Source organism: Schistosoma mansoni (genome assembly GCF_000237925.1).
Source record: "Schistosoma mansoni, WGS project CABG00000000 data, supercontig 0178, strain Puerto Rico, whole genome shotgun sequence".
Taxonomy (NCBI): Eukaryota; Metazoa; Platyhelminthes; class Trematoda; order Strigeidida; family Schistosomatidae; genus Schistosoma; species Schistosoma mansoni.
Genome location: NW_017386062.1, coordinates 294,018 through 314,134, shown reverse-complemented (window position 1 = coordinate 314,134; position 20,117 = coordinate 294,018). Strand labels below are relative to the sequence as shown.

The 20,117-nt window shown below is 30.2% G+C and overlaps 1 protein-coding gene across 1 annotated transcript in view; it reads left to right on the top strand.

The window, feature by feature from the left end:
* Smp_212240 (hypothetical protein) overlaps positions 1–20,117 on the top strand; it is a gene marked incomplete at both ends in the record, with an annotated part of 62,180 nt that overhangs the window by 21,590 nt on the left and 20,473 nt on the right. Inside the window, one exon of the mRNA XM_018795598.1 lies at positions 9,441–10,618. Within this exon, the coding sequence (XP_018646949.1) occupies positions 9,441–10,618 (1,178 nt within the window). The remainder of the gene's footprint in view (positions 1–9,440; positions 10,619–20,117) is intronic.

The window sequence follows — 20,117 nt, the reverse complement described above, 5'->3', positions numbered from 1 at the left end:
AGAAATAATATCATATAATGATTTTAAACTCAATTTTCAAGTTTTGAAAATGAAAAGTATCTTTCTATAGAGCCTGATGATGAAGTTATTGAAAACAATTGTTCGCTTAAATATTGTTCATTTTTGAATTGTTTATATGGGAATCTTTAAACTGCAAACATATATTAGTTGTCTCCAAGATGGAACACTTCTAAAAACTATGACATAGTGTTTACTGTTTAAAGTCTTATGTCAAATTTTAAGGAGAAAAAAAGAGTTAACTAAATTTGTTCACGAGAAAAAAAAGTTTTTTGTATTTATTTTTAATTTTTTTTAGAACATATTCACTCTATTTCTTTTACTAGTCTGTCAATCATTCGTTTTTCTTGTCTTATTATCTAAAATGATCATCTATGTATGCTATAATCCTATTCATCTATCATGTTTAACTTAGTGTTATTACTATGATCTTCCGCTAAATTTATGTTGTTTGTTTTTTCGTTTTATCCTAAGAATATTTTGACACAAAAAAGTAACATTAGTAAGGGAGTGAAAGTAATTTTCATTCTAATATTTTGAAAAAAATAAATAGAATGATAAACAATTATGTCAGTTTTATAATTTTTTGACCTATATCTGACCTAAAATAAATGTTTTAATAAATAATGATATATAGAGAATCTATGCTGACATATTTAGTCTCCCAACCCGCAGAAATGTTCACATACCTTTCAAGAAACAAAAAAAAATAAAAAAACCTTGAGAAATTGAAATTTGCGCCGAAATAAACATGAAACTAATAATAACAATTTGTCTTTTCTTTTTCAACAAATAATTATTATCAGGAAACCTATGAACTAACACCGATTGATAATACACTATGGAATATGACCTGTTTTGTTACTTGAAAGTTTAAATGAAAGGGGATTAAAATGTTTATATTGAATAATATCAAATTTACTTCCGTTCGGTCGAATTATACTCTTGTCCTTATTATTATTATAAATGACTTGATTGACGATTCAAAACTTTTGTAGTTTGTATAATTTGAGAAAATGACCCTAAATCGGTTAGTTTTCTTTTATAGTTGAAGGTGTGAGTCAATTGAAGCTAGATCATCAGGGAAAACCTGGAAGCACTGGACGGCCATTTTGTCCAATTGTGGGACTCCAGGTTATCCCTGGTGGTCTAGCTTCAATTGACTCACGCTTTCAACTATGAAAATACTATGTCTCCACCAAAAACCCCTTCTAATAATAGTTTTCTTTTAGCTTCCTAATTTAGTTGTTAAAATTACATAAGCATGTTATACGATGTTTTTTATAGATTGGATATTCTTAATCGGGCACCTGTTGATATGAAGGTAAAGCATCTCAATATTCTGCATATATAGTGATTTAATTCGGAAATCAATCAATTATGAATGATGATGATAATGTTGATAATAAAACTAGTCTCAGAGTATCGTTCAGAGACTCCTCGAGACAGACTCAACCAATGACTCAAAGTTTTTGACTGAAGAAAACCGCAAAACTGAGTTTTAGGTTCTGTTTAAACTATCTGTCATATATTTTTATTTGTATCGGTTGTTTCAGTCTTCCCATTGAGTTTTATTACTGTGACTGAGCAGTAACTTTTGATATGTATCGCGAAATGAACGTCAACCCTTAGATGGAGGTATATCAAGCCGATAAGTCTTAAATAGGACGAAACACGCGTCTTGAATTCAACTGCTAGCCTCTCATCCGCCTATGCTCATTAGTTTTACAGTTATTCCACTTCTGCTTTATCAATAAACTCTAAAAACCAAGTTGTGAATTTATGAGTATTATTACCAAGGTTGGACTTGACAGTTTCAAATAAATTGAGTAGAAAGTTAATGATAAATATATTTTTTGTCATATTCTAATGAGGAGAAAAAAATGTATTCTTCAGGCTTTGTGACGTAATATAAGCTACTTATTCGGAGCAAATAAATAACCGAACTAAATTAACACAAGTTCCTTTTGTATTATTTAGACTTGTGTAAATTTATTTCGATTATTTAGTTACATTGAAGAAGTGGCTTAAATTACGTCACAAAACGTAAAAAATACACTTTGTTTCTACTCATTAGAATATAACAAAAAATATATTCATTGTCAAGTTGTGAATTAGTTAATTATATATAAATAATTAAATTTTTCTTTTGATTTAAGTGCCGTGTTGATTATCTCAATAACTATGATTACTTTAAATTCACTTAGGATTGTTTGTTTGAACCTTCCCATTGATGTTTAAGACTGAAAATGGTCAGTCTCTTATTGGCATATGTGCATACTGAGCGTATTGCCTCGATATGGCTTTAATTCACAAGCATTGTAATCAAAGATGGATCCCACTGCTAGCCACTATCCATCTTTGCTTACTATGATTACTTTTTTTCCAGTGATTACTGTGAATGCTTTCCATGGACGCATTTTTAGAGGTTTCTTTAACACAAAGCGCATCACTAATAAATTTACAACTTTCTGTCAATAAACCGTTTTTCACAATGATGAAATGAACTTAATTGTTTGGCTTGAATTAGTTTAGTTGTTAAACGATTGAGATTTTCATAGACATACTCTTATCTTATTGATAATCCTTATTATTATTATTACTCTTCTGATTGCTTTGAACAATATTTTAATAGAATATATATACATATTGAAACAAAGAAGCACATGTCAAATTTCAATAATCTAAAAAATATTTCATTATAAAAACAAGTGTACAGAATTGGATTGAAAAATTACGACGGTGCATAGTTTAGTTTTATTTCGATTTGTCACATCACTTCAATTATAGTCAATCCCATTGAATCGAAAGAAGGTGATCACTCTAAATCAGAGCCCTTTTAAGTATTCACATACAATTGATGAAAATTAATCTAATCGATAAATTATCCTTGAGATGTTAAAGAAAACATTTATAGCTAAAGAAGAGGATTTTGAATGTTAAGTAGATTGAGATAGTCAGGAAAAAAAAAAACTTGGACCTTGGTTGAGTGCATGCTAGCTAAGATACATAAGCAAGGAAAATCTATAACTTTGACATAGCTGATCCCCTTTATGAGATTTGAAGTTTAATCATCCACCTTTATAATCTGAAGCGTTAGCAATAATCCAATTGCGTTACCCGTGAGATATTTACAATTGACTGATTACTGACTTGTAACCAACATTATGTTTGTTCACTCTTTTAAATATTGATCAAATTGCACCAATTAATTTACTGTTTCCACTTGTCTAAGTACCACATAATTGCATGAACTATGTAGAAACGTAAAGCGTTCTGTTCACTGAGCTTAAAATTTTAATTCTTGGAGTCTTCATTATCTTGGCTTGTAAGTAGTTTCATTCAGTTTGTTTTCCTTTCATACTTAAAACAAACAATTTGGTTTTGTTTATTAGATTTACCTATAAAAAGGTTGGATAATCTATAAGCTTTGTAAATTCAAGTTGATGGATTAAAAAAGAAACAATTAATAAACTTTAAGAATATGATTTGTTTTTGTTATTTTGTCATAATAAGAAAAAGAAATGAGGAAGTGTTTTTCCTTATATTCGATTAAATTTTTCCACTTATACAATAAACTTAAAATAGTATACTTAAAGTAGGCATGTGGACAATAATAACGTTAGGACTTCATTTGGTGGAATTATAAAATGGACGTAAATTTTGAAAAGAACATTGACCGCGCACTGTTGAGGAGTCCCACAATAGGACGAAACGGCCGTCCAGTGCTTTCAGGTTTTCCATGGTGGCCTAGCTTCAATTGATTCATGATCTCAACTATGAAAAACATTGACCGAATTATATAAGATCAAAGATTTAAACTATTTTACTCTTCAATACTATTTCCAACAAATTAAACTTCTTATCCAAAGTAAACCATTTTCAGCTCTAGTCCCATATTAAAGTGTGGCATTGATTTAGCTTTTAAGATTCTTCAGAAGCATAAAGTATGATAAAATACTAAATCGGTAGTAAACAAATAAGTATAGAATGATGAGATAGACCTTGAGTTTTATTAATAAAAATTCACTATACTCTAGACCATCATAAAGTCATTTAGGCTATTGTTTTTTTCTTGTCATGGATTTCCATTAGTATAAGGAATCTTCTAGATTGAATTATTCTCTACTCTGTAACAACATAACTGAGTAGAATTGGGAGATATCGGAATTTCTGTGCATCATTTTTCTTCTTTTTACAATGCTTTGGATTTATTATAATCCATTAATTACATTTGTATACCAGATGCACTTATTCAACTGCATAAAATATTTAGGATTTATCACAACTCAAAAAAATACCATAATGGTGGTTTGTTTATTTATCTCCTATTTTGTCCATTGAATAAACGATAATCTACTACTACCGAATTTCTACGTTGGTTAATTAGAAAATAAAATGAGGCGCCTTGGAGACAAGATTGGTTGAAGACATTTAGAAATAAGCAGGAATGTATCTTAATCACCATTTGGAGATTTTGCACAGATATGTTCTAAATATTTATAGGTTGAATACTAATTAAGAGGGAAATATATTGCATAATTACATATTTTATACTTTCCTGTAATTAAACAAATAGTATTAAATAATACGAATTTTGTTATTATTATTCACAATAATAGTAAAATATAACTGGATACATTTTATCAAACCACTGACTTGAATTTCATCTGTAGATTGATTTGATCAACACAAAAGATTAATACTATCTCTGTAGTGTGGTTTACTTATATCCATATAAGTAGTATATGGTGATGTTCAGACATAGAATGTATTTTGGCAGAGGACCGATAAGGAAAGAAGTGAAATGAAGCACAAGTGGTAGGAAAATGCATGAATAATGGAATTAGAGAAGATGGATTGATATTTACAGAAGGAACAGTGAAGATCGAGACAATCGATTGTTAATTTGCAAATTAACTGTTCATTGTATGATTATCAGAATTTAGTGAGATGGTCTTTAATTTGTGTCTAAATATATTCGATTGTCCCCAACTAGTGTTCCTGTTCACTACGTCTCTAGTATTAGGAGAATACACAATTGATTTTTGTATTTTAGTGAGTTACTGATATCTTGTTATTAAATCTTTTGACAGTAGATGCTATGTCCTTTTTTGTGTTTTTTATGTCAATCTAATGGTTAAATTTCCCCGAAAATTATTTTCTCAACTGTACCGATAACACATATTTTTGCTTATAGAAAACGTAAGAGACCAATAGCTATTTTTTATTTTCATTATCAATGAAAAGTGTGACTGATTCACTCCATTTATTTCTTATAAGTTAATTTATCCAGCTTTTTTATTATGGTCATATAGTTAATATTCAGTTTTAAAGCTGTAAAACGTATTACGAACAATTTTCTGGGCTTTGTTTCAACTTAACAAAAGAATTACAGTTATCACTATCAAGGTTTGGCGTCATAATTTCTAATAATTTCAGCACTGACTGGAATGTTGATGATAATAGTAATAATATTATAATGGTAATATCTTTAAAGCAGTAATTTACTTGAAATCGTAAACCTTCGGAAACTTATATGCCAACTAATTAGATTACTAGAAATTTATTACTATTTTACTAAAATTAGTTGTTTTTTCTATTAACTAACAAAGTGTATGATTTTCAGAAGGGGTTTTATGGAGATTTCAGTATCTTTCATAGTTGAAATCATGAGTCCATTGAAGCTTCCAGGTTTTCCATGGTGGTCTAGCTTCAATGGACTGATGATTTCAACTATGAAAAATGTATGATTTTCATTTATTTTTTAAAAATATTTCTTTGCTAAGTACTTGGCCTTATAACATTCAAAAATCTAGTTTAATTTCACATTTTTCCAATCCTTTTATGTTTATATAAGACGTTTAGGAGAACACAAAAATGTAGAAAAAAACCAGTCAATCACCTTTAAATATCAATGGATTTAGTTAAATGAAACATAAAATGGGAATAATATTTAAATTGACTTATGTCTGTGCTGCTTACCTTGATATATGATGTTTACTGGCGTAGAAATAAATTGAGAGATAGCTAAAAGCAGCCAAATCAAGATTTGATGTTAGTCAACGAAGACAGTAATTGTTAAACTGAGCTATGTCGGTTGGTATTGACTACCTGTTATGTGTCAGAGTATTTATCATGACTAATGGTTGGATACGTTGATTAATACATCTCAAAATTACTTATAATATAATGAATGCATTTAATCTTTATCTTCCCTTAGATCTTTTGAAATATTGCTATACCTTTTATTCTATGGATTCATTTTTTCTTCTTGAATCATGTTATCTATACGTAATGTTTTGTACATTATTGATACTCTTGGTAGTTTTAGTTCTATGGCTTTTATTTTGGTTAGTTTATCTCGTTGTGTTGACGTGGTTTTAATCAAGTAAACCGATGTATATTGCTTGTAACTGACTAACTTGAATCAGTAAGAAAAGAATGAAATCAATTTACTGAACCTTAGTATTTAAAATATATACATGTATAGTCACAACCAAAAATTGTGATATCTAACAGAAAACCCGTTTTACTTGTTCTTAAATAAACCAGAAATTTTCCATTGTAATGAGTTTTTTACTTATTACCTATTTCATTAAACTTCACTGTTTAAGAAAATCTCTTACGTATGATCAGAAAAACATATAAATAAATAATGTATCTAACTAAAATTAAAATCTGATGCGATTGCAGAATAATATATAAGAACTTTCGTCTAAATTAGAGTGAATAGTTTCACAGTATTTAGGCGCCGAGATGATATAAGACATTAAATAGGAATAATAAATTTGTAAAATCTCAGTGAATGAATTTCAAGTAAATCCAACGTTTCGCCTGGCAATCTGGTCCAAGATTGTCTTTGAAAAAGCTTGGACCAGTTTGCTAGGCGAAACGTTGGATTTACTTCAAATTCATTCACTGAGATTTTACAAATATATTATTCCTATTTAATGTCTAAAATTAAAATCATTGTTACATTTTTTTTTTAAATATATGATAATATACAGTTGTGTATTATTTTAAAATGGATGATTAACCAAGTGAAAAGTCAGATGCAATTAATTATGTTACATAAATTCAACTTGTTGACTTATAACTTGCATCGCTGTGTTTGGCATGTTAGCTATGGCCAACAGAAATACGACAGAAAATAAAATTGCTAATAAACCAATAAATAATTATTATCAGAAGAGGTTTTGTGGATATTATAGTAATTTTAATAGTTAAGATCATGAACCAATTGAAGTTACATCACCATGGAAAACGTGGAAGCACTGGATGGCCGTCTCGTCCTAGTATGGGACTCCTCAGCAGTGTGCATTCACGATCCCGCCTCGCGAGATTCAAACCCAGGACCCATCAGTTTCGCGCGCAAGCGCGAATTGTTTATTTTTTCCTTAGATTTTCACTATATTTAGTTTTTGGCATTGTGTTCTAGCGCAACTAAGCCAACTAGTTATTTGTTTTAAGTGGTCCGACTTTTTCAAATGTTTGCTAATCTGTTGATGTTCATTTATTATCACTTATTTAAGGGTAGATTGAGAACGACATGCTTAGAACGAACTTATAAGGGATAATTTTTAAGTTACATTTGCCTTAAACTGATCTTAGTTGAAGTAAGGGCAATGCCGTTAAAAATTAGGGAGCACTACATAACTTTTTGGTCCTAACATGGTACTCATCAATGGTGCGCATTCACAGCCCTGCCATTGGATGAATCTGTGAGCTTCAGATCCTGTGATGAATGCTCAATTATCAGAACCTCTGGACCAGCCTTCAGTAGTACAATTTCAAATTGGTCAATTACCAGAAATAAATTTATGATAAACTCTTCAGATACGAAACGATGGCTTATATTCATAGTGAAATGGTTTTTGACGATTGAACAAAAATGGCACAAAAATCCTTTTTATAAATATTCATCATGGGATTATATAAACGTGTTTGTAATTCAATGTTTGGACTAGTAGTTTTTTTTTTTAAATCGGTTTTGCTCACTAGTGTTCACATATTGATTTGGTGGATTTACAATTTATACTTCAGTTAGGTAATCTGAAGTTATTTCGAAAATCATTTTACTCAGTCAGAAATGTAATATACATCATAATTACATGTATTCATAGAAACAGATCCTGTAAACTTAATGAACTTAATCTAATAATTTGTAAATGATTATTAATGCTTCACTAAATCGTTAAAATTTGGCCAAATGATTGATCCCTTCCACCCCTTTACAATTAGAAAAGGGTTTTGTGATATATACAACTCCGTAATTTAGTAATCTGCAATAAAATACCTCGGTTAACCTTTATTGAACAACAGTGATTTTAAATAGAGAATACGGAATGTGATGAAAAGATAGAATTTTAGGTAAACATTTGGGCAGACGGATATATATACATATATATATCTTTTTATTGAGGTCATGAACCGATCAATGTTAGACCACTGTTGAAAACCTGGAGTCACTAAACAGCCGTTTCATCTTGATATGAGATTCCTCAGCATGGTAAATGCCACACATCTAACACAGTAAAACTTCGCTGTTTAGCTTCTCACTAGAACTCGGTGAGTTTCCTCTTGAAGTTAGTCACCAGTGAGCAAGTGATAATTGTTAGTAATAGATTGTGGAGATAGTTGGGTTTCATTAGAATCAGAAAACGTTTTTTTATTGTTTTTAACTTTCATTCAAGGATTGTGATGGTTTTTTAAGTAATTTTATTATATTATAAGACGGACATTTAATGTCTCTAAGTGATGAATATCCACATTTCATTGAAAAATCCGGCCAAATTTTTCTTTTTAAATTTCTTATTGAGTTTTCAATGCATTTATTTAATAACATTTTAGATTGTTGTGAATTTTTATTAAAATAAATAAATAAGATGAACCTATTGAGTGATTCGCATCACAAACTGGAAATTTTCTGGATTTATGGCATTACACTTTCCGGTTAAATAAACTTCTTCTATTCCTTAATTTTTTCTATAAAATCCATTCTTATTGTGACTATTCATGCAAATTTTGGAAATTAAGGAAAAACTAAATTAAAGTGATGGATAAAGAAATGAACACTTATTTACGATTTTCTCATCACCATGGAAACAATACAAACAGACAATCAGTGATTTCAGATTTACACTGGTTGTCTAACTTAGATCAATCTGTGATTTTAATGAAAAAAATAAATATCTTTCTTGTAGAAAATAGAACAAAAACGAAAGTTTAATAAAAAAGATTCATTTTGAAGAGGACTAGTGTTAAGTATTCATCAACTTTACTATAAAATCGGTCTGTAGAAAGTTTTCGAACTGTGGTTTATATTTATTGATCTACATCATTGTATATATTTCATAAATTTTGTAATACTCTATGACTAATTGTTTATCTGCTACTTTTTTTATGGTTAACCCATCAAGGTTGTATTCTGTGGTTATATGGATTGGCTAAAACCCGTTGGAATACTCAAAATGAAAGCTGTATGAGTAGACCTGGTTCATTAGCAAGTGGAATTAATTTATCAACATCTACTACAAATTTTAACAAATTCACCAATACCAATATTTGTATTGCAGAAAATAAAATTTGTAAATTACTTTCAAATGCATCAAATATCTTAAAGCAAACAAAATCATGTAAATCATATGAAACTGTATCACCACATACACATTTAACTTGTTGTACTGATCGTGGTTACTTATCTGATACACATTGTAAATCTAATTGTAATTATAATCATTCATCATGTGCATTAGATCATGATTTAATTTGTGAAACACGAATTGGTGAATCATGGATTTCAGCTTCCGGATCATTAACATCTTCATTGGATGCTGAAAGTAGTAATAAAAGTATTCAAAATTTTGGCAAACTAGCTTCTCCAAACACTCCTATTAATAATAATGATTATCCACTTAGATCTATTCAACAGATAACAAAAACAACAGATAAAATATATGATTCAACATGTCTTCCTAATTTTTGTTTAGAACAATGGAAAAGATTATTTGAAATAGATGAAGAGAAGAAAAAGTGTATATATCATGGTGATTTACAATTAATTTACAAATCGAAACTTGATTTACTTAAACAATATAATAATGTTTTATCAAGTAAACCTATGGAGAACATTGATCAGTTCACAACAAATAACACTATTGAAACATTGAAAAATGATAATCATTTAAACAAAAGCTCAAATGATATTGAATACCATTATGATAAGTTTAATTTAAATGAACAAACAAATAAGAATATGCCATCGAATAATACTAATAAAAAATATTATGATTTATTAAATGATAATAATGATACCAGTGAAAAATTACAACCATCCATTGATAAACATGGTAGAACAAAGACAAAATTTACATTGACACGTGGTATACATGTATTTTACTTTGAATTTCCATTGCCAGCAGATTTGCCTAGTACATTTGAATTACCGACAAATTGTTTAGCTGGTGGTGCATCTGCATCTATTACATATGCTGTACGTATTGAATTATGTAATAATCGTTTAAAATTAAGGCATATACAACAGCGTGAAATTATTGTATTCAGACCATTAGAATTAATACATTTCCCGAGATTAAGAGTAAGTTTTGTTCTATATTAAGTAGTGTCACTCATTTTTTTATTTTCAAAACACATATTTTTTAAATTGAATTTGAAATGGTGTGGATTATTCCATTGTTTATATTTTCACTGACGTTTGATCAATCTTAGTCGGTCAGAATTACGTCGATATAGACATTATGACACAGGTGTGTATAGAATATATAAAATATGATACGCAGTTGACGCGTGTTTGTTCCAGTAGTAAACAACAAATCTGGGATGTATATACATTTAGATGACGAGTTCCAGGTGAGGCGAAACCCAAGTCCTGGATTTCACTGCACACTACATGTCATTTATTCTATATATCTTTCAGATGGTAGATAGCATTTAAATTGAAGACGTACCTTTCATTGAATACAAGACCTGTTAGTTAGATTTGCCACATTTCCACGTTGATGTTCACATTCAAACGTGTGCTTTTAGCTATCTAAAGAAATCATCAAATCGTAGTTATGCGCGATATTGAGACATCTGCTAAAGATGCATATTTGACGGCAAAGACTGATTGTGTGCGTCTTTGAACATCAGCAACACAAACGCACACGAATAACAGCATCGTTTCAGACATCATACTCTCAACAATATGAAATATGTATACAAAGCAACAATTCATTTAATCTTTTATTTTTAATCTACTGATTACAACCCAAAAAGTACGAAGCATATATTTTTTTATAAAAGGAGTTTGAAGGCAACTGTCAGTTTATATCTGATTATAAGATTTAGAAAAAAAGAATAGACTCATTAAAATTTGATGCATATTTAAAGGAAAAACACCCATATTCAGGTTGATATAATTAATATTCACTTTTATATTACAGAACATTTTAATGTAATTAGCAGACAGTTGTATAGAATATATATATATGTGTATTATAGTAATTTATACTTTACTAGACACTTCTTCAATATTGTATTGAAGAAGAAAAACGCACAACCATTATTTTGTTTTAAAATATACCTAGTCGACAGTTGAAACTCTATTTCTTAATAAACTATAAATGTTTTATCTTAACATATAAAACACAAATAACATCTGTCGGTTAAGGGCTCTGGCTCAAGACTGGTAGGTCCTGGGTTCGAATCTCGCGAGTGCGGGATCGTGGATGCGCACTGCTGAGAAGTCCCATAATAGGACGAAACGGCCGTCCAGTGCTTCCAGGTTTTCCATGATGGTCTAGCTCCAATTGACTCATGATTTCAACTTTGAAAAAATACTGAAAGCTTCACAAAAACCCCTTCTGACATATATAATTAGTTGGTTGGATTAAAACAAAATGTGGTCTAGAGGTTAGGCGTTCGCGCACGAAACCGATAGGTCCTGGATTCGAATTTGGCGGAGTGGGGTCGTGGATGAGCACTGCTGAGGAGTCCCACAACAGGACAAAACGGCCGTCCAGTACTTCCAGGTTTTCCATGATGGTCTAGTTTCAACTGGCTCATGATCTCAAGTATTAAAATATGTTTTATTTAAATTGTAAAAATTTCATTATTTGAACAAAGATTAAAGGGGAGTTGAAGTTGAAATAAAAAAAACCATTTAAAGTATATTTAAGTATACTTATGAACTTAGTTAAGTAGTTTTTGAGAGTAGATATGTAAAACAAGGGCATCATAAAAAATGTCCATTATATCATTCATTTCATTAAATGCATAATTGAAAACGGTATGATATAATGGCAATATCTTGTAGACTCTGAAATGTTTATTTAAAAAATTGTGTTGTCATTTTAACTTCAGTTATATTTCAAGCTAAACATAGTATTTTTCAAGTTAAGATTCGAAAACGATCTTCGGTAAACAGAAACACTTTATAAATTCTTTATTGATGTCTACAATATATTATGCTTCTCGAATTCACCATAAATTGTGGACATTGTTGAAGGTTATTAAAATTACGAACCAACCTAAGTTGTCAAAAGTATCTCCTGTTTTCGAAGGAAATGTGTAAATCAAAAAAATTTTAACTGTTTTCTTCATATATTTAAAAAATTATAACTCTATTCCAACATATTTAATAAACTTCAAGACTATTGGGAATATAATTAAATTTTTATTTACATTATTCAAGATACAAGAATATAGGTGATTGCTGATGAAAATTTTGCAATCTGACTAGGATGCTAGTAAGTTTGGAAAAACGAAGGTAAACATGATGATGACGATGACAATAGGATTTGTTGGTTGAAAACGAAACTTGCAGTGCCTGCTACTTTGATGTTATGGCCAGGCTTAGATACTGTGGTGAACCAGACAAGTTACGTCGTCTGAAACATTTGTTTTTACAATCATAACAGACCATAGAGCTTGGTTGTAGGCTAAACATAGCTAATTCTTAGCCCGACTATGAAGCAATACGACTGACTGTGCACTAAGGTGACATTGGTAAGGTGTTTTTCAGCATTTCCATCGATAATACCTTTTCATAGCAGAAGGAGAACTTTGTTAAACGTCGACCTTAAATGTAGAACACTTCACCTTACTCCAAGGACCACCACCGCAGGCAGTAAGGTTTGGAAAGTGCTAAACAAACACTGAACTACTCACAGAAGGGCATCAATCAGTTGCATCTTGGTTATTGTGGTCGCTCATTCAGATCGTCAAGATCAACTTTAGCCCCATCCCTTTTTCAGATACTTCAAGAAAATGTATTTTTGCATATTGTGATGAACTGGAATGTGACAACCACTCTCATACCTCTAGAAGCATTTCAAAAATAAAATGTGATTGAATAAAGTGAATGAAAGTCCTATGTGACAACTTATTATAATTAAAGTAAAAAATAAATCACAATTTATTTATCAATAGGTTCCGTCATTTTTGTAGTTACCAATTCCTTTCTTCCTTCATGTTTACTTACTGAATACAATTGAAAAATCTGTTTTCGTTTCATTCAAACAAATTAGCCCACATACAAGTAAATTTGTAAGTTTTAATGTGTAGCGATCATCTAGAAACTATTAAGATCAAACAAGATTTTAATATGTGATAAAAAATTATGATAAATAAATTATATTTAACATTATAAATAAATTCACTTACTATTGTTCGTTTGAATCTTCCCATTGATGCTTAGGACTGAAACTGGTCAGTCTCTAGTTGGCCATATGTGCATACTGTGCGTATTGCCTTGATATAGACTTAGTTCACAAGCACGGTAAGCAAAGATGGATAGTGGCTAGCGATGGAATCCAGGATGCGCGTTTCTTCCTATTTGGGACTTGTCGGCTGGATGTACCTGCATCTCAGAGTTGATGTTCACTCTGGGACTCGAACACAGTAACTTTCGCTTCAAACGCCATCGCATTACCCACTCAGCTACTGAGTCCTGATAACCATTTTCTTGTGTAATGGGGTGAAGTTTAAATTTACTTACTATTGTTTGTTTGAATCTTCCCATTGATAATATAAACAGTGAAATGTTACATAATTTCCAAATAAGAATGACATTTTAATAATAATTCATTTTCCTGCTGAGTGAATTCAATCTTCAATTTTAATGATTTCTGTTTTTATGTTTATTATTCATGGTAATATTTCATTGGTTACAAAATCTTCAATTTTTTGATTTTGTATAACATGGATTTAAAGAAAGCGACAAATTTCACTCTTCAATTAACTTCTTTTTGTGTAGCAATTTATATGTCTAAATTATCGTAGGTTAAAACAGTGTACTTATATAAATCAATATAATCAGTGTAATAGTAAACCGGAAACTAGAAATATATAAAACGTTAATAGTAAACAATTGACAGTTATAAGTTAGATAAAATGTTTTATCACAATGAAACTTTCTTTTAGAAACTTCTATAGGAGTAACTGAGTGGATAATACGATGGCGTTTGAAGTGAACGGTACTGGGTTCCAGTCCCAAAGTGAACATCAAATCTGAGATACAGGTACGTCCGGCTGACGAGACCCAAATAGAACGAAACGCGAGTCCTGGATTCCACTGCTAGCCACTATCCATCTTCATTGGAAGTATTTATATACCTATTTAAAATAAATTACAAGGTTTTTATTGGTCTGATATTATCCTCATGTGCTTATAAATAGCTCTACTTGACCTTGTATTTTAATTCACTTAGTATTATTTGTTTGAATGTTTCCATTGATGGTTAGGACTGCAACTGGTCAGTCTCTTATTGGCATATGTGTATACTGTGCGTATTGCCTCGATATAAGCTTAATTCACAAGTATTATAGATAAAGATGGATAGTGGCTAGCAGTGGAATCCAGTTTGACGCGCATTTCATCCTATTTGGGACTCGTCAGCTGGATGTACCTGCATCTCAGAGTTGATGTTCACTCTGGGACTCGAACCCAGCACTTTTAATGTTTATATTAGTTTAGAAGTAGAAACAATTTAACTGATTTTTTTAATGTCAACGAAATATACCAATGACAGCTGTACATATTCTACAGGATTACACTGTTACCTGATTCCTATTTATAAATGATTTTTCAAATGATGGCATGAATCAAACGGTTATTATTTCTTTAATTCCAAAATATATAACTTGGTAACTAATATATAAAAGATTTTTTCTAACCTTAAATGTTTCAGAAGAATCAATATAGTTCTGTTTTCCTTGGATCCAATTGAATTTTAAAAATTGTCTTAGCTTGGTGCCGTAGTAAACGGGTACACAAGTGAAGACGATCGAATGTATTTGAATGCAACATTACAGAATATCTTAGCAAAATCTGAGAATCATATAGTAAATACTTCATTTGCAAAATGTTAATCAATCGACTCAGACTTCAATATCCCTTAGTTTCCACACCAATCGTTCTCAGTTCTCATTCTCTTTTCTTTGATCTTCCTAATCTTCTGCCTCCGGGCATTTCACTTTCGACTGATGAAAGTCTTTTTTAAAATGTACGATATTTTTGTCGATTATAAATTAAATATCGAGTATTGAATATAAAATATACAGACAACTATTTATAAAATCTGAATGTTCAAACTGTAATATTCCCTAATAAATTGTAAAGGTAAATTTTTTGAAATCCCCTGATTTAGAATTTGTATATGAACGTATTCTTGTCGTTTATTACTGCTGGTAAAATCAAACTTTTAAACAGTTAATTTTAAATATATTAAGGCTACTTTTGAGATTAATATAGTTAGGTTTTACGCTCAAATGTTTCATAGTTATTGTTATACAATGATCAGGTATATCTGAAACTTTGAAGGAAATTCAATAGCATTCAACATTTGGATTACTGAAATTCACGGTCAAATGTAACTGATAACCTAAATTTCATTTTTGAAAGCTAAATAAATTCGTTAAAATTGACATGCAAAACTTATATATATGTATACTGAAACCATTTACTTCCCAATGAATTTTCAAAATGCTTCACAGGTCACCGACAAGAACCTACTTCAATTTTTAAAAGGTAGAGTATAACCACAAATTCATTTGAACAATCACATCAAGTTTTTTGGTTGTTTTGTTTAGTTTAAAGAAATCAAATTTTCTGGGGGCAGAAAACACTGAAATGAAGTACCATCTTTTGTACTACATAGTCGTCTTTTAAGTTATATCTAAGTTAGAATCCCAAGAGATTTAGGAATAATCTCACTAACTGAAAGTTGGTAAGCCAAAAAAGTATGTTAGAATGTAGAGTCTAAATTTATCAGTATTCCTTAATGAATTGTAACAGAGTCTTTTAAAGAGCGGTCATGGTTAAACATGATCAGTTTTGCTATAAATTTTATTTTATGTGGTTTGTGAATAGCATCAATATAGGTATATTTAACTGATGACTCACCATTAGTATGAAACATGCATCCTAGGCTCTACTAATAGCCTCAATCAAAGTATGCCATAATTATAAACGAAGCTATATTCTAGAAGAATTTTCAATGTATATCTAGTTAGTATTAACCTTAGTTCTCTGTAAAACAAAACACTATCATATGATCTTATATTCCGAAAATTATTTATGCAACAAACGCTCATAAGTGACTGCAGAGGTATATATAGGAATTTAGACCTCAAACAAAGAAGTCATGTCGAAATAATCGCAATTTTTATCCATGTAGAATATCTTATATATTTAAAAACTTATTGGAAGATTAATTCATTTCGCCAGTTTGCAAATTGGATATTTCCGTGAATACTTAAAAATTCAATCTTATCTCTACTAGTCTCTTAGAAGGTCCTACCTTTAGTTATTGAATAAAATTTGCTAATAAAGACTCTGGGATCCATTTAAGCCATAACAGATTCACATATTCTACACGTAATATTACCTGGTTCAATCATTTATGTATGCAATATTTTGACCATTATTATACCCATAACTTTAGAGCCTGATGATAAAGTTATTGAAAATAATTTTTCATTCAAATATTTTCATGTTTTCGAATTAAATTTGATCTAAAAAGAACCACCGGATAACGTCACGGTGAATTAGACTTTAAGATGACACCGTGTGCCATTAAGATCCTGGTTAATTAGATTTTCGGAACAGGAAATATTTAAAGAAAATAACTGACGTTATGTGTAAATCAATTTTAAATTCTAATTTACTGGCATATCGCCAATGTGTATTGTATATATTGTCTTGAATATAAATGAGATATTTACTTAACAAATGAAGTTCTTTGAAATTAAGTAATTAACACTCACTGAAGTTCTTTTTATAAGCCTTCAAACAAACAAGGTTTGGAGTTATTACATATTTAGACATAATTTTATTACATGATGCTGGTGGAATGTTGGATTGGAAATTCAATTGGATAGTCCTTACACTCCTTAGTTTTTATTAACTATCAGTGGGTTTTTTCTATAGCTGGCTGTACGCAATATATTAATCAAATGAAACCGTACATTTTTATGATTGGATACTACCCAGTGAGTGATGCTTATACTAGACTCAGAATACTAAAGTAAAGACGTCATACCGGTCGGTGAAGTTGTGAATTCGGATATATATTAAGTATCCTCTGGCATCACCTACCTCAACTCATGATGCTGTGCTGGCGTATAAGTAGGTTAGAAGGAAGCTAAATATGACTAAGCTAACACTTTGCGAATATAACACTAAGATAAATGCATTCACTCTTTGTTTTCTCTTAAATCTTGAGTAAAAGAGCTATCGTATACTTTTCATTTCACAAATAAACTATTTTTTAGAATTACATTCTCTATACCTAACCTTTTCTACTACTACTGATACTATCGCTACTTCAATTAATCTGGTATTTGTCGTATTGACTTCACCGTTCTGAATAAATATTGTGATATAAATTGAACAGATCTTATCAAAGTGCTACGTTTAACGTTGCATATGATTGCCTAAGATATATCATGTGAACATTGTAGAAACAAGTAAAACTATAAACGATACAATTTTGCTCAAGTTTACTTTATTATGCAAAAATATGAAAGGTTGCTCGTTTTGAATCATTCTCGAATGAAAATAAACTCATTGATTTGATTAATTTGAGAAGAAACTTTAAACCATACATGTTATCTCTCAGAGTAGCCACTGTTGAGAATATTTTTAAAAAAAAACTATATCTTTCATCCAGGACCATAATTCATATCTTATAACTATACGTTAGTAATTTACAATTGGACAAGTCAAAATGCTACACATAAGTAGAAGAAAGTAGCACTAAAAGTTATCAAGTCAGAAGCTAACTGATTAAGATTGACATAGAATTTTCTGCAATATACAAGTTAAGTCTAATGTGAAGTATCAGAATATAAATAAAACCGATGGAGTCTCCTGATAGGTACGGGATATGTAGTGGATAAACCAAAAGTATTCAAAATAATTAATAAATCATTTTATTCTGTTTTATTCAGACTCAATCATCTGAATCCAAACGATAGCATTTGGTAGGTTTCTCAGTAGTGATCAGTATCACATTTGTTTAGTGTTTTGCGGATGATCAGGTTTTATCAACCAAGTTGTAGTGTGCTCTCGAGTGTAAGTGACTTGATATCACACACAGTGTGTTAGATATTTAGTGGTAGTTAAAGTGAAACCATGCTCAATTTACGTTTTTCGCTATTTTAGGACTTATTAGCAAGGTTCACCTAATTCAGTTTTCTTTTCAGATTACAGTTATAGCTTACTGACAAGCGCCAGATAGCATAAAACATAGGCTGAGGCAAGTTTTCAGCGAATCGCCTCCAAACACCGAACATTTCAACTCAAACATTTATTATGAGAAAAGAACCAGCTTTTAACGTTCTGCTGCCAAATAAAACAACTTTATTTATATCTTTCATTTAATTGTGATCATAATTCAGTAGGTTTTAATAATTCTTTGATAAATAATATAGAACTTTAAATCCATCTATTTGTAAGGAAAATTCTAAGAGAAATTCAATTTTAGTTTTATTACAAACTCTTATTTTCCAAAGAAAATTTTACTCTACAATGATAGACTAGTGATTCTTTTAGTTTTCAATGATTGTAATATATAGATTATACGATTTAGATTTGTTATCATATATGTAGTTAAGACGAAATAAACAGAATGTAACGTATTCATTTGTATTCTGTAAATGTTATAGTGTAGTGCCGTGTTTCGTTAATCATTTACATCGATAACCGTTATAATATAAATCTTAACGGTACATAAAATCAGAATGCAAAGAGAAGCGGCAGCTACAGTTTATTATCAAATAACACAGGCCAGAAAGTCATAAGCACATGAGCAAATATCAGCGAGCGAAGTAAAAGTGACATGCATTGAAGATGGCGGGTTAGCCAACTCACTTTACCCAAGAGTTAATCAATATTTATAGTCAGATAAAAAATAAGTTATACACATGTGATGAATAGGAAAAAAGTGTACACACATATACGCTCATATAAAAAAACAGTCAGGGTTGATAAGTGAATAATTAAGAAGGTCAAAACGTGACTTATGATTGATAGGTAAATTGGCTTGTCCAGATACTAGAATAAAGGTATATGGGCTTAACATATCAACCAACACTACAATAGTTCTTTCACTTTATATATATAGTTGAAATCATGAGTCAATTAAAGCTAGACCATCGTGGAAAACCTGGAAGCACTAAACGGCCGTTTCGTCCTATTGTGGGACTCCTCAGCAGTGCGCATTCATGATCCCGTTCTTTAATTGTTTAAATTTGTATAAGAAATTCAACTGTACATAATACAATAATCACAATATATAATATTTCAGTGTATAGTATACAATGGGCTGACTATTTTTATTCTGACACTTCAATAATTCATCATAATTAAATTATCTTCAATTATGCCGGATTATACATATACATATTTGGATGCATTTATGTTCAATGTACACTGATGTCTTCATTTAACATGATTACAGACCAAGAAATAACTCTTGTTTTTGTCAAAAAAAAGAAAAGAACAATTGGGTTTTAAGAAAACATTTTTCTTAAATAAAACTGTTTTCAAAGTCTTATGATTTATGACTTGTATTAATGAAGATAAATTGATT